This window comes from Perca flavescens, chromosome 16 (genome assembly GCF_004354835.1).
Source record: "Perca flavescens isolate YP-PL-M2 chromosome 16, PFLA_1.0, whole genome shotgun sequence".
NCBI lineage: Eukaryota > Metazoa > Chordata > Actinopteri > Perciformes > Percidae > Perca > Perca flavescens.
Genome location: NC_041346.1, coordinates 13,717,183 through 13,737,481, shown reverse-complemented (window position 1 = coordinate 13,737,481; position 20,299 = coordinate 13,717,183). Strand labels below are relative to the sequence as shown.

The 20,299-nt window shown below is 41.2% G+C and overlaps 1 protein-coding gene across 3 annotated transcripts in view; it reads left to right on the top strand.

The window, feature by feature from the left end:
- The window catches only part of ank1b (ankyrin 1, erythrocytic b), an 86,788-nt gene extending 68,554 nt beyond the window's left edge, over positions 1-18,234 (top strand). Inside the window, exons 30-43 of one of the 3 annotated variants that reach the window (XM_028600767.1) lie at positions 622-826; positions 1,030-1,126; positions 1,218-1,446; positions 1,904-2,032; positions 3,630-3,749; positions 4,731-4,815; positions 6,019-6,093; positions 6,584-6,715; positions 6,971-7,129; positions 13,455-14,106; positions 14,231-14,366; positions 14,868-14,939; positions 15,532-15,626; positions 15,860-18,234. In XM_028600767.1, coding sequence (XP_028456568.1) covers positions 622-826; positions 1,030-1,126; positions 1,218-1,446; positions 1,904-2,032; positions 3,630-3,749; positions 4,731-4,815; positions 6,019-6,093; positions 6,584-6,715; positions 6,971-7,129; positions 13,455-14,106; positions 14,231-14,366; positions 14,868-14,939; positions 15,532-15,600 — 2,160 coding nt within the window. In that variant the 3' untranslated portion in view covers positions 15,601-15,626; positions 15,860-18,234. The remainder of the gene's footprint in view (positions 1-621; positions 827-1,029; positions 1,127-1,217; positions 1,447-1,903; positions 2,033-3,629; positions 3,750-4,730; positions 4,816-6,018; positions 6,094-6,583; positions 6,716-6,970; positions 7,130-13,454; positions 14,107-14,230; positions 14,367-14,867; positions 14,940-15,531; positions 15,627-15,859) is intronic. The other 2 variants (XM_028600768.1, XM_028600769.1) reach the window with 2 other exon arrangements.
- Positions 18,235-20,299: the final 2,065 nt, after the last annotated feature.

Here is a 20,299-nt window from a genome sequence, read left to right as displayed (position 1 = left end):
TGGCACTGATGCTGACTGTCTCTTTTCACCCAACTCTTCCGCTTGGTTTAGTTCTTCATGACAGAGAAATTATTAAAGGATTATGGGTTCACATTTCAGTTTTTTTTTTGGTCACTTCATCGTACATTGTTTACATTGTCTTGTCGAAGCACTGACTTGTTAGAGCACTGATGTTATTTAAGGAAATTGCATGGGTCTGAGTTTTGCTTTGCCTTATGCTGCTCTGTTTATGTTTTCCTTTTATCCAGCCATTCATCACTCCTCAGTTGCCTGATTTAAGTTGTGAGCCACACTGACCGAGCTGATGCACTGATCTGAGTTGGGTCAGGTGTGAAATATGAATTGGTTGCATGTGTGAGTATGGCTGTGAGTTTGATGTTTCAGTCTATTGCACATGTGTTGCTCGGTTTTCTTTCTGTACCCTCCCTTTAATTTTATTCCCTGCCTATGTACTATTCTTTTGGCTCACCTATACTTACTGCATCATTTATATATTGTGTTTGTGCTTGAGTTTATTTTTCACATTATTTTATACACCAAGCCTTCTTCAACCTCATATCCTTTTAAACAGTCTGGCATCCTGCTTTTTAATAAGCTTTTCTCCCACCACCACCACCTCAGGCGCAGCCAATCCCTGATGAACTGCTGACTCGGCATCTTGGCAACCAAGCAACCTTCAGCCCAGTGGTTACCATCGAACCACGCCGACGCAAATTTCACCGTCCAATCGGGTTGCGCATCCCTTTGCCACCATCCTGGCGGGAGAGTCCTCGGGATGCTGGGGAGGGGGACACCACCAGCTTGCGCCTCCTCTGCAGTGTCATTGGTAGGGGCCCACTTTGAAGATAAACCAAAAGACAAGAAGTTTGCCAGTGTTCAGTTCAGACTTTTTGTATTGTTTTGTTATTGTTTTGTATTTATTGTTTTTCAATGTACTTATAATATAATATGTGCTGCAAAAGGGTGTATGTAGGCATCTGTTACCTTGAATCTCAGGGCATGAATGACAGTTCGGTTGTTGTGTGTCAGGTGGCACTGCACCAGCCCAGTGGGAGGACATCACCGGAACCACCAAGCTAATGTACGCCCACAACTGTGCCAACTTCACCACCAATGTTTCTGCGAGGTGAGCATCTCAGCGGTAATTGCATTGCCACTCAGCTTTCCTTACCTGCTCTCTTGCACACTTCTTATTTTTCTTCTCCTGCCTTGTCCAGATTCTGGCTGACAGACTGTCCACGCACGGCAGAGGCGGTGACCTTTGCCAATCTGCTGTACCGCGAGCTGATGTCTGTTCCATATATGGCCAAGTTTGTTATTTTTGCTAAGATGAATGAAGCACGTGAGGGACGCTTGCGTTGTTACTGCATGACAGATGACAAGATGGACAAAACACTGGAGCTGCATGAAAACTTCACCGAAGTGGCCCGCAGTCGTGACATTGAGGTCAGCACGGTGGCAAAGGAACAGTTTGCAGAACGGCAACCGCAAACATAGTTCCCAGACAGTGCATATAACCTTCATAACTACAACGTGACAAAGAAATTGATACGCACACTTTGAAGCAATTGGCTCTTGTTTCTAAAGAATCATTTATATAATATATATGCAATTGTGACTACACTAGAGTCATACTAAGGATATACATTAGAAGATGCAATGCAAGAAAAGCATGATGAAAAGAAAGAAGGCTAACACCATTGCTGGCATTACTCTCAAAACTTCTCCATCTTGGGAGGCATGATCCTACAAGTAGAGCGTTCTCTGCAGTACAGAGGAGTAGAAATTTGTGTCTCATGATATCGATCCACAACAATGTTTTACCAGGGTCAAATCTTTCTCATGCTCCATTGCTGTTCTGATTTATCTTCTCACCCTTACCATTTTGTGAAACTTTCCGCAGCTGATGGAGGGCATGCCGCTGCACTTGGAGTGTTCTGGAAACCTCGTGCCCATCAGGAAGGCCACCCAGCAGCCTCGCAGCTTCAGTTTCCAGGCCTTCAGAGATAACCGGCTGCCTGTCTCTGTCAAGGTCTGTCTCTATTCCGCTGTTCAAATGCCTGCTTTTCTATCACTCGCTACGTATTCATACAGTACTGTGGTTTTGTTGGTTCAGTTGTATATATTCAGTGTGGTCAGGGGTCCTCTTACCGATTAGTCTGTTTCCCCCTGGAGCACCCACCTGCTGATGAACCAAAACCTGTTCATCCGGGTGGTTTTGTGTGCTTTTCACTGTCATTTCTATCAGGCAGTCTAGCAGTTTGTCTCACCATTAGCATGTAAAGGTTTCGATAACAGCACAGCGCTGTGATCTTATTCAGCAACACCGCACCAGGAAAGTAAAATACACCTGACAAACAGTGAAACTAGAATACATAATCACATACTTTTCCTCAATCACAATTATTATTTTAAGGTTAAGAAAACAAGAATAGATAATTATTATTGAGGATTTTTAATATATTGATACATGTATTGATTTGTGTATGTCTGTCAGTTAGTTCGTTCTTCTTTGTGGATGTCAAATCATGTTTGGAAAATCATTCTTTTTAAACAAGTTAAACAAATGTGTCCATGATATGTGTGGTTACTTTTCTATTTCAATTGAATGTGTAATAACAAACTCCTCCCTAGTATGTAATGGTGCACTGTTTTTTAAGCGTGTCCCTTTGGTTACAGATAATTCACCGTAAAAGTAGTCCTTCTTTCTGATCATAAAAGTTATTTTGTCGTCTCTTTTTACCTCCTGCATTGTATCGATGTTGTCAAAACCCCCTTTCTTGCACAGATAACTTCTGAGTCTGTTTTCACACTGTGTGTGCTTTGTCATGTCTTTTCATATCCGTTACCATATTCATGTAATTTATTGTGTTTACATTGGTTTGTTCATTTTATTTGATAATCTATATATTTGTCTATCAGTGTGCTTCTGTGTATGTGTGTCTGTCAGTGTGACACACACTACTGTTCAGTATCAGCTAGATGACTACTTTGATAAATATATTTTCCTTATGGTGTAGCCAAGCAACAAACAATTTACCTATCTACCTGTCGACTCTCTCGGGTAATTGTTTGCATGTCCTGTGACTCCCTCACTTTCTTTGCCTGCCTTCCTTCTTGCGGCCTTGCGTGTCTGTACGTGTCTGTCTCACTGTCTCTCTTTCTTTCTCTCATGGTCACTCTGTAACTGTCTGGTCTGACAGACGTCCAGGTAAAGTGTGCAGGTAAATCTCTCCCTCTCGCCTGCCTGTGGACTGCTTCCATCCCTGTTTCCCCCTGCTTCTCGTCCCATGTTACTGCGCAACATGTTCAAGGCATTGTGGAGGGATCTAATACCCGTTTTGATCTGTTTTTCTTCCTCCTCCTTCTCCTCCTCTCTCTTGCTCTTTCATTCTCTTCTTTTCTTCCTTGCTCTGTCTCCTCCCCTGTCCCTTTCTTTCACTTCGTTTCTTGCTCCGTCTCTCTTTGCTTACTCCTTTTTTCACCCTTCTCTGTTCCATCCATCCATCTGGTTTTGTCTTTTCCTTCATTTTCTCTGTCCATATCCTTCTTTCTTTCTTTCTTTATTTCTTTCTTTCTTTCTTTCTTTCTTTCTCTTCTCCTCTCTGTCCTTCATTTATCTATGTTAGGTCAGAGATAGCAACAAGGAGGCCGCTGGGTTTTTGTCCTTTCTGCGGAAGTGCACCAAGTATGAGGACACACAGCACGTACTGTGTAACCTGAACATAACCATGCCACCCTGTGTCAAGGTAAGAACTTGCTTGCAAACACCTCTCAACAAGCATTCACTTCTTGAATTTCCCTAGACTTCTGTCTGCTTTATAAGACAGAGGTTGTGACATTCTTTAAGTAAGTAGTTATTTTTTTGTAAGGTATACACAATAGCTACATTGGCTATAATGTCTCACTTACCAAGTGTGATATCTGAGGTGGGATTTCTTCGGCCATTACTTCCACACCTAATTGGCTAGAGGACAGTAAGACCATACTGTATATTCTACTTATTACTAATGGAGAAACTCATTTGATAATGTGGCTTTTCCAATATTTGAAATGCTGAATATTATCATAGGTTGAAATCGTGTACAATATTAATCTATCTCTGATTTTAAATAAACTAAAGATTTGTTTTGCAAAGTGAATGCCAGTACTGCATGTGTACAGTAAATTTTCAATTTAACAAAACAAACACAAGGTGATTGTTAAAGTCAATTTCTGTCATTCAACAAATACCATTATGCATGCAATTCAAATTATGTTTGGAGAAATAAATAATAAAACAGTATGCAGCACTGCTTTACCCATTCCCCCTTATTGGGGTGGTCCACCTAAATGAAAACAGATGGACTATTTTTGATTGTTAGACCCTTTTGATGAGTTTACAGTAGTTCCCAAGCATTTATTGCATTGTTAGACTGCTTTAAAGGTAGGGAGATTCTATATTTCTAGGGTTTCACTTGTATACTCTGCTGGGCATTAAACGTCCTGTTACCACAGAGCACTCTGTTTGAAGATGACCACAATAACCCAAAAGATGAAAGTCCAACCTATTGATACATAAATATATGCTCATATTTGTCTAACATTTCAGCCAAAACTTTTTTCTATAGGACTTATGTCCTGTGGGACAAACAGTGGGTGTTAAAAGGTTAAAAAGTGCTACATGAATGACACTTAAGACAATAATTATAATTAAATAATAATGTGATTTTGTTTTTGTTTTTTATTAGGTTGTTGGAAGTGAGGAGCGCAGGCGAACCTTAACCCCCCTCGCCCTGAGGGAGCGCTACAGTGCACTGAACGAGCCTGGTGCGGGTGAGTCCTTCCCTGCCTGGCCTTCAGCCCTCTCCTGTTTTATACACATTGGAGATGGGCACTGAATGTTGCACCGCCCCTTTACCCACAACCCTTTGCTTCCCTCTCTGCCCTCTCTATTTCCCCATACCTGTCTCGCGTGCACGCATGGCACAAAGACCAAGCCTTGAATGCAATGCACTGCTCTACAGTATGTCCCAGAGTTCTTTGCAGTGCAGTTAGAGGAAATCATATTGATTGTGTGACCAAAAGATGAGCAGCCGTCCCCAACTTGATCCAAAATGGCACCATGGCACATGGCAAATTAGTATTTTCTGTGTTGAGTGTCCTGTTAGCTATGACACTAGATGAATGACTTCTGTGATTGGTTTGCATGGCGCTAGTGTCTCCACTGCGATTTCCAATGGCATGGCTGCAGACACTGTTAGCATTAGCACTGTAGCTTAGCACTGGGAATGGGCAGGACCTCGCAGTGGAGCTAGACAGAGGAGCCCTTATATTGATTGGCCTGTGGTAAAAGAACGCAGACAAGATGGCCATTCTGGTTGGTTTAAACGTTGCTGTTGGCGGGTGGTGGGTTGAAGAAGAAAGGCCTTTTCTGTCTATCACACAGCGCTGCTATATTGCACCTCAGTCCCTCTGAAATGGTTACTGAATGCTACTTTGATTGGTGGGACTAGCACCTGAATGAATCCCAAATTCTAACCTCCTCTGCCCATATGGTGTGTTAACCCTGAAGATTATTTGGACAAAACCCAAAGTTGTGGGTATTACTTATTTCCTTCAACAGAGCAATCCTTTTTATCAAGGTAAGTATTGCTATTAACACATTTAATAGCAACTTAAGTCAATGTCAAGTCTTTAAGGACACAGAAGATTTATTGAAACAAAAAAGGACATTTTAAGAATCGAATAGCAACTCTCTGCAGTATTTGAGTATTTGTCAATAACATACATTTGGATGGTCCAAAGTTGATATTATATGTCCACTAAGTCCCAAAGTATAGTCACTTAAATATCAACTCGGCTGTCCAAATAAATTGTGACTTAGACTTACTCTATTTATTTATTTATAAATGTTAATTAGTGTTAGAGTACAACCTCCTAAATTCAGTAAATGTACACTTATTTGTCTTGTTGACACTGCTGGCATGGCACCTAGTTTTCTTTAATGTGGCTGTTTTTATCTTTTTTTCATTTTAGCCACAGTCAATGCCATGGAAAGAACTGAGATCAAGATCAACATCATATCTGAACAGCTGGGTTTGAGCTGGGCAGGTTAGTCATATAAAAAAAAATAAACAACCTATGTATCTACGGTAGAGCCCTGCACGGGCCAAAAACTCCAGCCCTAACCCGGCCCTGGCCCGTGGTGTTCAAGCCCTACCCGACCCCAGCTCGACAACGCCTGCAATTTTTTCAGCCCGAACCCGGCCCGACCCTAGACCAACATCAATCACTTTTAAGCTCTCTCTGACGCGCACGCTCTTTGATGCGCTCTCTCTCTCTGACGCGCGCTCTCTGATGCACGCTGTCTCTGCTACACACGCAAACACACACACGTCACACGCTACTAAGATGGGCACAATGAGGAGAGAAGCTAAAATAAGCCCGAGTCCGACCCGAGCCCGATCTGTAAAAAAAAAGCCCGAATGGGCTTAGCCTGTCGGGCCCCAACGGGCCACGACGGGCTTGCAGGGCTCTAATCTACGGTATCTGTCTGCTTTTGTATGTATCTTTATATCTACTTTGACTGTCCATTTGTTAGAGTTGGCACGGGAGCTTCAGTTTAGTGTGGACGACATCAACAGGATCCGTGTGGAGAATCCCAACTCCCTGCTGGACCAAAGCTCTGCCCTGCTCAACCTGTGGGCCAGCAGAGAAGGCAAAAGAGCCAAGAGTAAGTCCAACACTACTGTATATCGCTAATGTAATGTTAGCTACTTCAATACTGTAGTATTCATTTATCAGTACATACAAACTGCTGTAAGTCACAGATTTGCTGCTGGATTGTTTTTAATCAATGGCAGCACAAAGTGAATGCTCTCTGTGTTCCGATTTCTTGACTTCCCTGTCCTCATACACATTCTTACTTGTTGGTCTACATCTCTTTGTTTTCTGTCTCCTACTTCCCCTCCATGTGTTTCCCTCTCAGTGGAGAGCTTGTACATGGCTCTGAAAAACATTGACCGTGCAGACATTGTAACATCTCTAGAGGGTCAGGCTCCACAGCCAATCCCCGGTTATCCAGAGGAGGGTGCCTGTCGACTAGTCAGCCGCGACTCCACCCTGCTGTCCCCCAGTGTCCTCAATGGTAAGACACCATAAACACGTCAAACATCACATGAGACATGCAATATTCAAATCAGTAGCCATTCATATCAATGAACAGTGAATTACCCCACTACATTTAGACTGTAGACTGCTAACTCTTGTTTTAAGTCCCAACACCTTCTTAATTTAAAACTAATCTATCACCAAGATTAAATAATTTCACTTTTTTTCTATTGCAACTTATGAATCCATTTGTTTTAAGAATGGAAATGATTCCCCATTCAAGATATGTAAGAAAAATGGCAAAGGGTTGGATTCTTATTAAAGTTTTGATTATAAAATGAAATTAATACTCAGTATATTCATGGCGAAACTGATTATGATGATCTGTAACGATCAGAAATGGAAAGTTTAAAGAAATTAAGTGCATAAAAGTGAATAAATGCTTAAGCAGAATTTGTAAGTAAAGTTAATCAGATTGTCAGGTTCTTCAATTGCCAAGTACAGTTTTTGATGTACTTGGTAATATTTGCAGATATATATATGTTCATAAGGAATAGGAATTTAAGGATTGAAATAATATGAAAAAACTACTGAATATTACAAGAATATTCAATATGAATATTTATTCACTAGAACAAATAACCTCAGGATTGCCCGCAGGATTTATTTACTCAAACGCTTCATTTTGTAAACAAATGTATTGGTCACAACTGCTGATATAGTCAGCACTACGAAAAATCGGAGACAAAATTCTTCAGCTCACTAAGGTGAGCTGTTTACTCGTTTACTTTCCACCTCTGAAAACCTCCCTGCTTCCCTTGAATCTGGGTAACAGCCATTTTACCTTGTTTCTGTTGCTCCACAAGAGGTCACGGACACAAGGCGACCGCGCCTAGTGCACAAGCCACGAGTTATTAGACCCCCGTTTTTCAGAAGGGGTAAGTTGAAGGGAACTCGGGCTGCATGGTGGTTTGCTGCTCATGACATGATGATGATGATGATGATGATGAATCTCAGATGATGTTTTTGAGGTCTGAGGAATGGTGTCATTCTCCCACCATGAACCCGGCCTTTTGCAGCATGCACTACCACTGCCTCACTGGGGCACAAGTCATTTATTTTCAGTTACAGTTTTTCACACCTCATACTTAAGCCCTAAACATGACTGTTCTTATTCTTCTTACTTCATATGAGAAACGAGGATAACTCCCTATTGCTATTACTGACAGGATTTTTAAATTAACTGAGATATTTAAAGGCCGGATAAGAAAAAACTCAATACATGGGTAGTTTCTGATTTTCAGTTAAGGGTTTTTATGATTGTTTGGATTACATGTGTATACGTGTGTCTGTGTTGAGTGTGTGCACACATACATGCGTGTGTGTGTGTGTGTGTGTGTGTGTGTGTGTGTGTGTGTGTGTGTGTGTGTGTGTGTGTGTGTGTGTGTGTGTGTGTGTGTGTGTGTGTGTGTGCGCATACATCTGTGTCTGGGATGGATACACTAGTCAAAAATGGCACTAGTACACATGATAGTGTGCTTTGGGCCTTCATACCTTGTTTCAATCCCTCCCTATTTTCTTTCTGTCTATTTCTTTCTTTCTATTTTCTTTCTTTCTATCTTTGTCTTTCTTTTCTTGAGAACAAGACAGAATTTTACTTCAGACTAAGCTTGATTGACAGCAGACATTGTAACGTAGCTGCAATGTTCTAGCGGTCTCGAAATTGTGTCTTTTGCTCAGGACAACCTCTCTCCGTCCTACTTTCAGTCTGTCTCTGAACCTATGACATGTCATATCTGCTGGCCAGCCGCCCTGCTCCTCCTCCTCCCCTCTCCTGCTCTTCCTCCTCACAGCTATTCCTGTCCGACCTCTGACCTCATATGACCTCATGTTGACCTCTGGGCCTCCTCCTTCTCTTGTCATCTTGTTTTCCCGCGCTCCTCCCTCGTTCAGTCGAGCGGGGACCCTCTCCTCCTCTCTCAGTCCAGCTCTGTGTCTGTACTACAGTTTGTGCATGTGCATGCCGCATGCTTTGCTGTTACAGTATCTGTTTGTGTGTGTGTGATAGTTTGTGTGTGAGCGTGTTTCAGACCTGGGCTGTAGTTAATTGTAGCTAAATTTGTTAGCATTCAGAGAAAGTCAAGAATATAACATTTAGTTTAGTTCAGCTGGCAAGGATTGTATATGAATGAATATTATATCTTGTTTTTGCAGTGTTTGAAATGCCTTGCAAGATAAAGTATGCTCAGTTTAAAAAAATATCTTAAAATATATTTTAACCCAGGTCTACTCCAGACAATCTTTGTCTGGACGTGTGAGTGAGGAGTTTCCTCTCAAACCAAATGAAGTTTGCTGTTTTTGATTCCGACATCTTTATATGCATGGCATGCTTCTAATGTACGAAGTTTTCTTCACAGTGTAAAATATTTTCTCTGTTCAATGGGTGTATCTCAGTCTTGTTTTTAATGCTATAACAATTTTTTTTTCATTAACTGTAAAATAAATGGTGTGTTGTTAAATGCTACGGTGTAACACATGGTCAGCTGCTGCGTAGCACATAATGTTCAATGTACAATGTTGCTGTGACATGATGTCTTTTATTCATGGGCAAAATTACTAACTTTGTAAATTATTCTTAGTGTTCGATAAATGGGAATCAGTATGGTCTTTATAGGACGTTATACATTGGGTCTAGTTTGGACACCTTTTTCTCTTAATATATATAGACTGTATATATATTCTTTTACTCAAATTTTGAAATTAAAATCAATCTATATCCAGATATTTAATTTGATTTTTCGTAACCTATGTTTTGCCCAAGTCTGATGACGGACTAACTGTTAACATTGTCTGAATGTTATCTGCCAGCAGTGATATTGCTGTGAGGTGTGTTTAGCTGTATTTGATTATTTCTGTGCATTTAAGGCCCACCTGTGAGCCAAAAGTGTGTGTCCTCATCTATATGTTAATATGAGTGCAGTATTGTGTGTGTGTGTGTGTGTATATATGTGTGTGCCTGTACGGTGGTGACGTAAGTAGTGTGCTGTGCAGTTTGTTGCCTTTGTTTTTGGTCTGTTTGTTTTCTTGTGCCATGACAATTTCTGTGGAGTTTATTTGTGCTTCACTACATGCTGTGCCTTTGACACCTGTGTGTGTGTGTGTGTGTTTGTGTTAAAATAGCAGGAGGGAAGGGAAAGGCTAACCCAGATCCATCTAACTCATTCTAACTCTCATTCTAATTCTGACTCATTACCCCCCTGTTCACCTCATTCTGACGCCACATCTCATCATCCCGGCCCTGTACCATCCCAGAAACACACACATGCTCACATTTACGACCATTAATACGACATCTCAGAGATAATTGCTTATACAGTAAAGAGATATTTCACCCTTTAATACATACTTTTTTAGTATGTATTAATGTGTTAGAGTTGTTATTGATTCCATTTTTTTAGTTACAAAAATTTGACTTGCTATGTGAATTTCATTATGGTAGACAGGTGCAGGTAAACATATCTGCATTTATTAATTTGACCTGGAAGCATTTAAAATCTGAGAATAGAAAATGCATGTTTGGGCAGGTCAGGTAAGATAGATTCTGCTATATTGTTTCACTTATTCATTTTCTTCCCATAGCAGTGAATACACCATCGGTTATTTCTGCGTCGTGTCAGCTTTGCTAAAAAAAAAAAAAATTAAATAACCAAACCTCTCTGAGGATCTAGTTGTTATGCTTAACTATAGGGTTAATCATGCACAGTATCCAGGTAGCGATACCTCTTCCTTTCTGATTCCACAGTTCTACATTACGGCAGTTTCCATACTGTAAATGCACTGATAGACATCTTTTTATAAAAGTCATAATTTCTTAGAGAGCATTCCTTAAGCCTAATCATATTAATTCACAACCATGATCAAAGTACAAAAAAATCTGTTCAAATAAATTAAAGTGTAAACTTTAGCTATAGTCGATGTACTGCCTCAGAGTGACACCATAGTCATCAGACACATGAGCTCTAACTAATTGATTCGTACATACAAATTCCCTTTTCTCTGTCTGGGCCTGGTTAGGATAAGGACAGCAAATACAATAGGGACGTTATACCTTGGGTTGCTCCTTTTAAGCCCCATCTCAGCCACGCTACTATAAAGCCTGTGTTTAGTTTCAGATGTTTGTGGTTTTAACCTATGAGCTTGATACATAAGGTGACATCACACCTTGCTGTTCATTGAAAATGTTGCACTCCAAAGTGGATTTGGGCTCTAAAGCAGAACAGTGTGAACGCATCCTAACTCTGATTTTGGGTGAAGTACTCCTTTACTGATCAATTTCACCTGATTTCATTCATCTGAACTCATTGATGCAACAATTTATGACATTTTTTTTACTTAAGAGTAATCATGCAATCCCCAATCCAAACCGGTCACAGGTACAAAACTGTGAGAGTATTACTGTCTTCAAATATCACCAAAGAACACACATAGATTATAATTATATTAGTTGAAATACTGAATACGTAAATTTACTTTTAATAGTTAGACATTTAACCATGTTAAACTTTGATAGTAGATAATAATGAATACAAATTCCACTGAATCAAAGTATTAAAAGTGAACAAAAGAAATAAAAAAACGTTGTGGAAAGACATATTGCATATCTTAAGAACGTATCAAAAGACTACCTAACCTAAATGACATTCAAACTCAGATAACAAAGCTGTTGTTATACTGCATGCACTATAAATCAAAACTAAAAATATTATTTTTGATGTGAACGTGAATTATATTATAATGATTACACACATATTTGTTTTGCCCTGAAATTAATAGAAAAATATTTAAAAAAAATGATCACTGAATATAATGTGCCTTTGTGTACTTTGCTAGTGTTGTTGCAATGAATGACGTCTTGATAATGGACTCAAAGTAGAACAAAAATGTATTGTCAAGCAGCCAACAGTGTGTAAAAAGTATTTTGTTTATACATTGCTTACTATATAAAGTGTAATTCTAGATTTAATGATATAAAGGTTGTTTGACTATTGTTTGTTAGCCGAATAATGTAGTTTATTTAATTACAATCAATTAAGTCCCGTCAGTTTAGAATTAAATAATTATAAGTAATAATGTAAACTGCCTTCATTAACAGGCAAAATCAATTACAAAAAAACTTTTCAAAGATTAAAGGTCTGTCTAATGTATGTATATGTTTCAAGTGTGTGTGTGTGTGTGTGTGTGCGTTCGTGTGTGCGCAACAACCTTTATTTGGATGCTTGGGATGCAGACACACATAAATGCATGACTCTGATAATGCAAGAGCAACAGTAACTTGCATTTTCCTCTGCAGAATCTGCAAGATGCTGCTGACTCCCAATCAGGAAGGTGGGACAAGGGTTGGAACGATAATTTTGTTACAGCTTTGGTATTTGTGTCACAGCTGCTGGGATATCGTTTTGTCACTCCTAACAAACTACAGCACCCAGCCTCTGCCTTGACTGGTCAACACCAACAGTTATCTAAAGTAAAACAAATTTTAAAAAATTATCTAAATGCATATTTGTGATGGCCAGATTTAAAATGTGCAGCACTTCTTTAAATATTGTAATTTCATTATTGGCTGCATTATAAATGCAAAAGCTTTTGTGGACATTTTTGCCAATCAGCCTCTTTATGAACTCCAGTTTCAATCAGGATACTAAAATCCAATCGGAATACTTTTCACAGATGGTACTAATGATACAGTTATATCGTGCCAACCCCGCAATCAGTATGCTGGATAAATCTAGACTCACCTTATGTCCCTTATCAAGGAACACAGTGTATGTTCTGCAGATTCACTTTCTTACACGGTAGCAGAGCCTTGCACCATTCAACTCATAGATAATGGGTGATGCACCAAACCCCGTTGACCCTCACCTCACTCTTATTGCTGTGTCCCAATGACAATAACCTAAAGTGCTTGGATCAAACCCACAAACATCAACCATCAGACCAAACAACATCAGAAAGAAAAAGGTAGCTGATTTCAGAGTGAAAGACCAGTATTGTTCTTGTGCTCTACCTTTCAAACTGAAAGTAGTACAAAACATTCTGCCTGGGATTTATTGGAGTTAGATTGCTGGTTCAATATATCTTGCTTCTCACACTTGAATGAAATGGATTGAAGGATATCTCAATCCTAAATTAGTGGCTTTATAAAGACGGACTCTAGTCTCTTTGTTGGTATATTGGGACAGGGCTGAGCCCCACTGTTTCCTCATGGGATGGAGAAACAGTCGATCCACCACCTCCCCATCCTCCCCCTGGCTATGCCTGTGTGGTGTTAGTCTTTCTCTTGTCTCGCCCTTGTCTTCCCTCAGGTTATGGGCTGGTGCAGGATGAGCTGCTGTCCCCGGCCTCCATGCAGTACAGTTTGCCCTCCCCGCTGGGCGCAGAGCCCTACTGGCAGGAAGTCTCCAGCCTTGAGTGTGCCCCCATTGCCACCACCGAGGAAGACACATTAATGGAGATGTCGGACGTTCAGGTGTGGCCAGCAGGGGTCAGCCCCTCGTTGGTCACAGTGGAGGACTCGTCGCTAGAGGGCAGCAGTCGGGCTGACGACTCCGAGGGCGCCACGCTCTCCCTTCCCTGCAGTTTGGGTCGCCCGGGCAGTACAGCCAGTGGGGCCAGTGGCTCCATCATGGAGCTGGAGGAGGAGGAGGATGAGGAAGAAGGGGAGGTTGAGGAGGAGGAGGCGCCACAGGAGCCAGCAACTTTACTGGCAGAATGGGACAGGGTGAGGGCCAGTGGCGCCGTTCCTAAGGTCAACCTAAACGGCCAGCTGGGAGGTCAGAGGTTGGATGGGAGGAGAGGGGAGGTCCTCGCAGCAGGAGGAGGAACAAAAGGAGGAGGTGGAGGTGTAGGGTTGGGTTCAGTGGAAGGGATTTCTGTTGTTGCAGGCCAGCAGGTGTATGCCCAGCGGTGTGAGGTGTCGGGACTGAGTCGGGCTTCGGAGCACAACGGCGACAACCGGTACGTCGGCTATAGCTGTAGTCAAACTGACTACATTGTTGTTTTCCACTGTCTGTACTCAAAATGGCAACATATGTTTCTTTTTCTCTCCCTCCTTCTGCTTTATTTGCATTTTGCTCTCCAGGGTGGTGGGAGGCGGAGCATTTCAACCCTACTTACCGGACAAGGACTCCCTGCAGGGCTGGGTGGGCTCGGTGTCATCAGGACGTGACGGCAGAATGCCAGGCTTGCGCGTGGCCCAGGAGGCTCTGCTGACTCCGGTGTGTGACACGGGTTACTCTCATGTGCTGCGTGGGCGCCTCCTGCAGGGCACGCAACCCTTTGACAAGGGGCTGGGCTTCTCTCACCAGGAGGCGGGCCAACGTGCTTGGGAACAGGAGCAGAGCCGGGGCCAGGTCAGGTTGCCGACCACCCGCTGCTTCCTGCGCCTGGAGGGGGAACATCTTTGTCCATCCCTTTATGTTTTTTTTTAAATTATCTGATTCAATGACACATTCAAAGTGATTCTTTTTTTTGCTCACTACCATCAACAAATTTAGTCTCACTTAAGAACTCAACAAGCATCAAAATCGATTATTTTGATGAAGTCCCAGAATGCAACCAGGATTATGTGTTGTCTGGTGCAACACATTGAGGAATATCTGCCATGTCCAATACTTTTTGGTTTTGTTTCACATTTCTGATTGCCAAAAAAATATTGTCTCGCAAATATGAGTACTATGAATTGCTGTTCACATGTAAATTGTGTTATTCTTGCACAGAGAGAGGAGAAAGAGGACTATGCTGCTGAGGCGCAGTTTGTTGATGAACACGGACGCGTGCTTGCCAGAAAGGTGAGTCAGTTGTGTTTTCATTATTTACAGTGAGTCATATTCACACATAAACACTGTCACCCCAAGCAGATTACTGTGAATTAGTCACATAGCCTGGCACAAAGGGTGGGAAATTAAAGGTGCAGTAGGTAAGACTTATAAAACTAACTTTGTTACATTCTCCCTTGTGGGGGGAGGGGCTTAGGAGACCGTTTTGGGCTTTAGAGGAAAGGGGAGAGGGACTGAAAAGTTGTCGATGTTGTGTCACAATCCTACCTACAGCACCTTTAACAGTAGCCACTAGACAAACATTTTGTCCCCTCAGCAGATTTGACAACAGACCCACAATAATTCTGAGTCAATGATAATTCGGATTCTAAAAATTAGACATCCATATATTAAAAACTGCAAGACATAGTATAAAATGAGTGTTAGTAGAAAAGTGAGACATTGCCATCATCATTGTCATCGTTTGTTGTTGGTATTTTGGGACTGCAGCGAGCCACAGTGGCTGGCCGGCGGACAGACCCATTAGTTTTCTGCTCTGATAGCATTCAGTAGTTAACTGGTCCAAGTGTTTTTTCCTTCCCTCCTCCCTCCCTCCTTGCTCCAGGTGAGGGTGGATGTGAAAAAGGGTGCTCAGTCAGCGCAGCGCACCAGTCTGTGGAGAGTTAAACACTGAAATACACATACTACCCAGTCCTCCAGGTACGGGACACACAACAAGCACTTGTGCATCCCAGTGCTTGGATAGAAGCCTGAATGACAACATGTTGGACTCTGTTAGAGCTCAATAGTCTCTCACACGCTGTTCTTTTTCATTTATGTTCAAATTAGAACCACAGATTTGGCATTCAGTACACTTTGATAATAGTTTTTGGAAGGCCAAATTAATTTTGCCTGTGTCTTGTGTGTAAATGGTGTCTGTCTCTGTTTTTTAGGACCGGAAAGCCACTGCCAAATCATCCTCCACAAAAACACAACCAGACCGCAGAAGAAAATGAGCAAGGGGAGAAGAGGAAGAGTAAGACAAAGACTAAGAAGTGCAAACTACAAAATGACAAACACAGAATCATCCTCAATGTGTGACCATGGATCACCACAAATGAAAAGAGACAGTGGGAAAAAAAAGAGGAGTTCAAGTTGTAGTTTTATAACATTTGTAAAGAAAAATATCAACTAGACTAAGGCATGAATCTTCTTCTCTTTTTTTTACAAAAAAAACATAAATGTCAGTAAAACAACCAAGAAAAAACGTGCTTCCTGTGAACTGTAATCGCATGATGACTGCTGGTGCATGCCCTTTGACCTTTTGAACTGTCATTATCTACAAACTGAAGGGGTACAAGGTAGGGGCTGGCCCACGCTTGGGCCGCAGGCCATTTTAAGGACCTTATTCCCCCCAACTGGAATTTTTTTTGTTTGCAAGTTGAGTCAATAACACTACAGCCAAAAAAAAAAAAAAAAAGGTCCCGCAATGGATGGTTTCTGTATACAGCTAAGCTTCTGCTGAGCCTACCCATGCTTCTTTCACTGGACCCTTTCCCTTATTATTCTCAATGTGATATATGCACTCTATGCTTCGTGGACATGTGTCAGTGTGTGTATGTGTGCGTATGTGTGCGTGTATTCTTCTCTGCCGCATGTGTTTCTTGCCTCAGGCTTGGCGCTGAGCCCTGCCTTGTGATTGGCTCTTTGGCCCCGGTGATGTCACGGCGAGCTCAGTGCTGGAATGAGAAAGCCGCTGTGTTCCCCTGCTCGTGAGTGTTCCTGTCTGCGTGTGCTGACGTCTTTTTCCTTTTGTGGATGAAGCTTGTTTCGTGTTTTCGGTTTCTTCGGAAACCTATGCGCCTGGGTTTGCAAGTATTGTCTAACCATGGTAGGGAACTGAATCTCTTTCACCCCTCGTGTTTTCTTTGGAAAAAAGGGGGTTGGTTGCTCGATTGTATTGTGCAGCAGCTCCACAACACAAAGATCAACGTTTTCCTTCTTCCGTCATTTCTCCCAGTAGCGTGCGTCATCTTGATTCACAATCTTTATCAGTAGCCTCAGTCAATATGCAGTAAAATCACAGGCCTCATCAGCATTATAGCTCCTCCATCTAATGCTAAAACGTTGTGTGTGCTCCCCCTCTTTATCTGTTTGCAACGGCTGTAGCACCTCACTGTCGTCATTTGAAACAAAGCGAATGGAAAAACATGGAGGATGATTTGTGTGAGAATGTAGTGATTTGGAGGATTCAATGGTAGCCAAGTGTGAAATATAGCATGATGCTACTACAGTACAACATGTGATTGTGATAGCAACTGTGCAGCAAGGACAAACAGGTAGCACTGTGATTGTCTTAATAACACCGACCCCAGACTCGTGAACTGTGAAGACACACATACAAAAGCACACACACGCATATACACATACATAATCAGAAAACACATGAAATAGTTATTGCCTGGTTGGAGTGTTATATTTTGAAGTTTGCCACCGCAATAATACCTAACGAGAACACAGAAGATGGAAGCCAGGGTTCTGTATAGCTACGTGAAGGATTTGGAACTGAAACTTGTAAATTAACTCGTCAGTAAAGACAGAAACTCTGTCTGGATGAAAAGCAGTCGAGTTTGGCATTGGGCAGCCGTGCTTCTATCTAACTGGTTGAATGAGACGAGAGAGGATGCAAGATCAGAAGATTGAGCTGTAGCAGGGAGGGACTGTGGAGGCCTGAGAGGGATTGTTTGTTTTTCAGCACCGTAGCAAAATATCAAGCAGGATATGTTAACTTAATACACCGATACCTATCAAGGAGTCTGCTGCTGCCACCTAAACCACCTAGCTCCATTTTCTTTTTCTGAGTGATGTAAGTTGTAACTTGTTAGTGTTTCACTATTTTCATACACTACACATATCACTGTAAACCACCCGTTGTTCTCTTCATCTCTGAAGCACTTCCTTTATGCAGAAACTTGACGGCAGCACTATGAAGGGGTCATATCATAGTAGCACACATTTCCTAAAAAATCAAAACACAATATTTAAGTACTGTAAATGCTACTGTAGCCTGAATGAGTGAGACACCGAATGAATGAATGAATACATTAGTTACACATCACACAAATGCACATATTTTCCATGTCCGTGCACATGAGAGCCTCATCCAAAATAGCACATGTTTATTACATATCACATGTTTTCAAATGTTACTCCACTCAGGTTTTCAGTTCTGCTCTGTCAGAATCAAAATGTTCTCCTTTTTAAGTTCTGAGTCCTTCCTTTAAAGACAGGTGCGAGACACAAAGCGAGTGCTTCTGAATAAGACTTTTGGTGTTGGGGCGGGATGGGGATGCACGGGGGTTTAGGGGTGCAACGTATTGTATGGAGTGTGTTTGTGTATGTGTGTGTGTGTGTGTGTGTGTGTGTGTGTGTGTGTGTGTGTGTGTGTGTGTGTGTGTGTGTGTGTATTGAGACAAAGTATTGAGAATGTGGTAAGCTCTTTGCCCTGTACATGCACATTTGTGTGCAGAGCCCTCCTCTCTGCTGCTCAGCTCCTGGGGAGGCAAAGTGACATTGAAGAAAAATGAACCAAAAGGTTTTAGTGAAGCGTTACTACCTGCAAAGACAGACAACAAGACAGTTTCATTAAAATAATGTAAAAAAAATGTTTCCTTCATTGATTGCAGTAGTTGCAATCAACTCAATTTTATTTGAGTTACCTCTTTTGGCCCGTTCCTTAATCTTATTTAATCAGCTGCTCTTCTGAGCCTTGAATCCACCAACCAGAGGACGAACAAGTAGCCCTCTTTTTATCTTTACACTCTAAATCTTAACTAGCAGGATTGATGCAGTTTTCATCTTTTGGATGATGGAGGCCAGTGACTCCCTCAATCTGTAAAGTGACTAGTTAGTCTCAATATGACATTTTGTACTTTATCAGCGCAAGAAATAGGTTAGATTTTGGGGTTTAAAAAATAAATAAAAGCATAATCGTGTGTTAAAGTCATAATCCTTGACATTTTAGGATTCCAAGCCTCATATTCATACTCTTAATGGCATTTTTTAAGCTTGTGCTTTAAATAGATACACAAGTTCCTCCTCTTTGTCATTTTTGACAAAGTAGCCACCAAGGCTGTAGCTGCCATTTAAAAATGTGTGTGTGACCATCATGTTGGAGATACAATTTACAGCAAATGTTATTGGACATTACACTAATAATCAGCTGCGAGAACAAACGTTTCTGTGGTGGATTATCAAAAATGTGTTAGAGGGTTTCATTAGGGAGGATAGGATTTGTGACCTCAGTATTTCTAAAATCCTGCCCGTGACCTTAACAGTCTCTTGAAGTGTGCTTGCTGCCCCCAGTGGTCGGTACACGTCATATCAAATGCAACTCTTGGGAGCTATATTATTAAAACACACTTGGTGGCGCCAAATCAACCAGGACTAAGATCTTAAGGATTATAACTTTATTATTATAACAGCCATTATTCTGTTGTTTATCTCACAGTTAAAATACCAGATATTGATCAATTTTAAATCCAGAGGAAATGTACACTTGGCCACTAAGTGAAATTAAGTATGAACTAGTTTAATTTTAATGGAACTCTTCTTTTTCAGTCCGTGGATAATGTTGATAATAATTTTGGAATGGAAGACTGAATTAAACTGAGCCTGTGCACTGTGATAAACTCAACTTCAACTCCACCACTTTTGTGTTGTATGGAAAGTGTGTGTGTGTGTGTGTGTGTGTGTGTGTGTGTGTGTGTGTGTGTGTGTGTGTGTGTGTGTGTGTGTATGAGAGAGAGAGAGAGAGAGAGAGAGAGAGAGAGAGAGAGATGGTGCTTGGTTCCAAACTTTGTTGGATCGGGGAAGGAGAGAGCAAGTTTTACGGGGCTTGTGACTTGAGAGGACGTGTAACCTTTGGCGATGTAAAAAAAAAAGAAAAGAGTATTGTAAAATTGTAACTGTCGCGAAAGAATAGAGATCACCTATACTCCTTTAGAATGGATACATGACAATGTAAACGCAATATCATATTACTCTATCCTAAGGAATGCAACTGCGCACATGCACAAAAAAATGTTTTTATGAAAATATATGTATAAATATATGACAAAATCTATTTCATTAGAATGCTATGCACCCTCATAGAGTTGTTATGGATGTTCTTTAAGCATTATCTAGAGTAGGCCAACGCCCACATCATGGGGAATGTAGAGGCTTTGTAGCTATGACCACTTGTTTTCTTTTCTTTTGTATTGTCCTAGAGAGAGGATAAACAAACATATACAAGCCTTTCAATCATTGTCATTCTGACATGAAGATATGTATAGATCATCTTACCCTGTACACCAGCTCAAACCATTTACAAGAATTAATAAACAAAGATG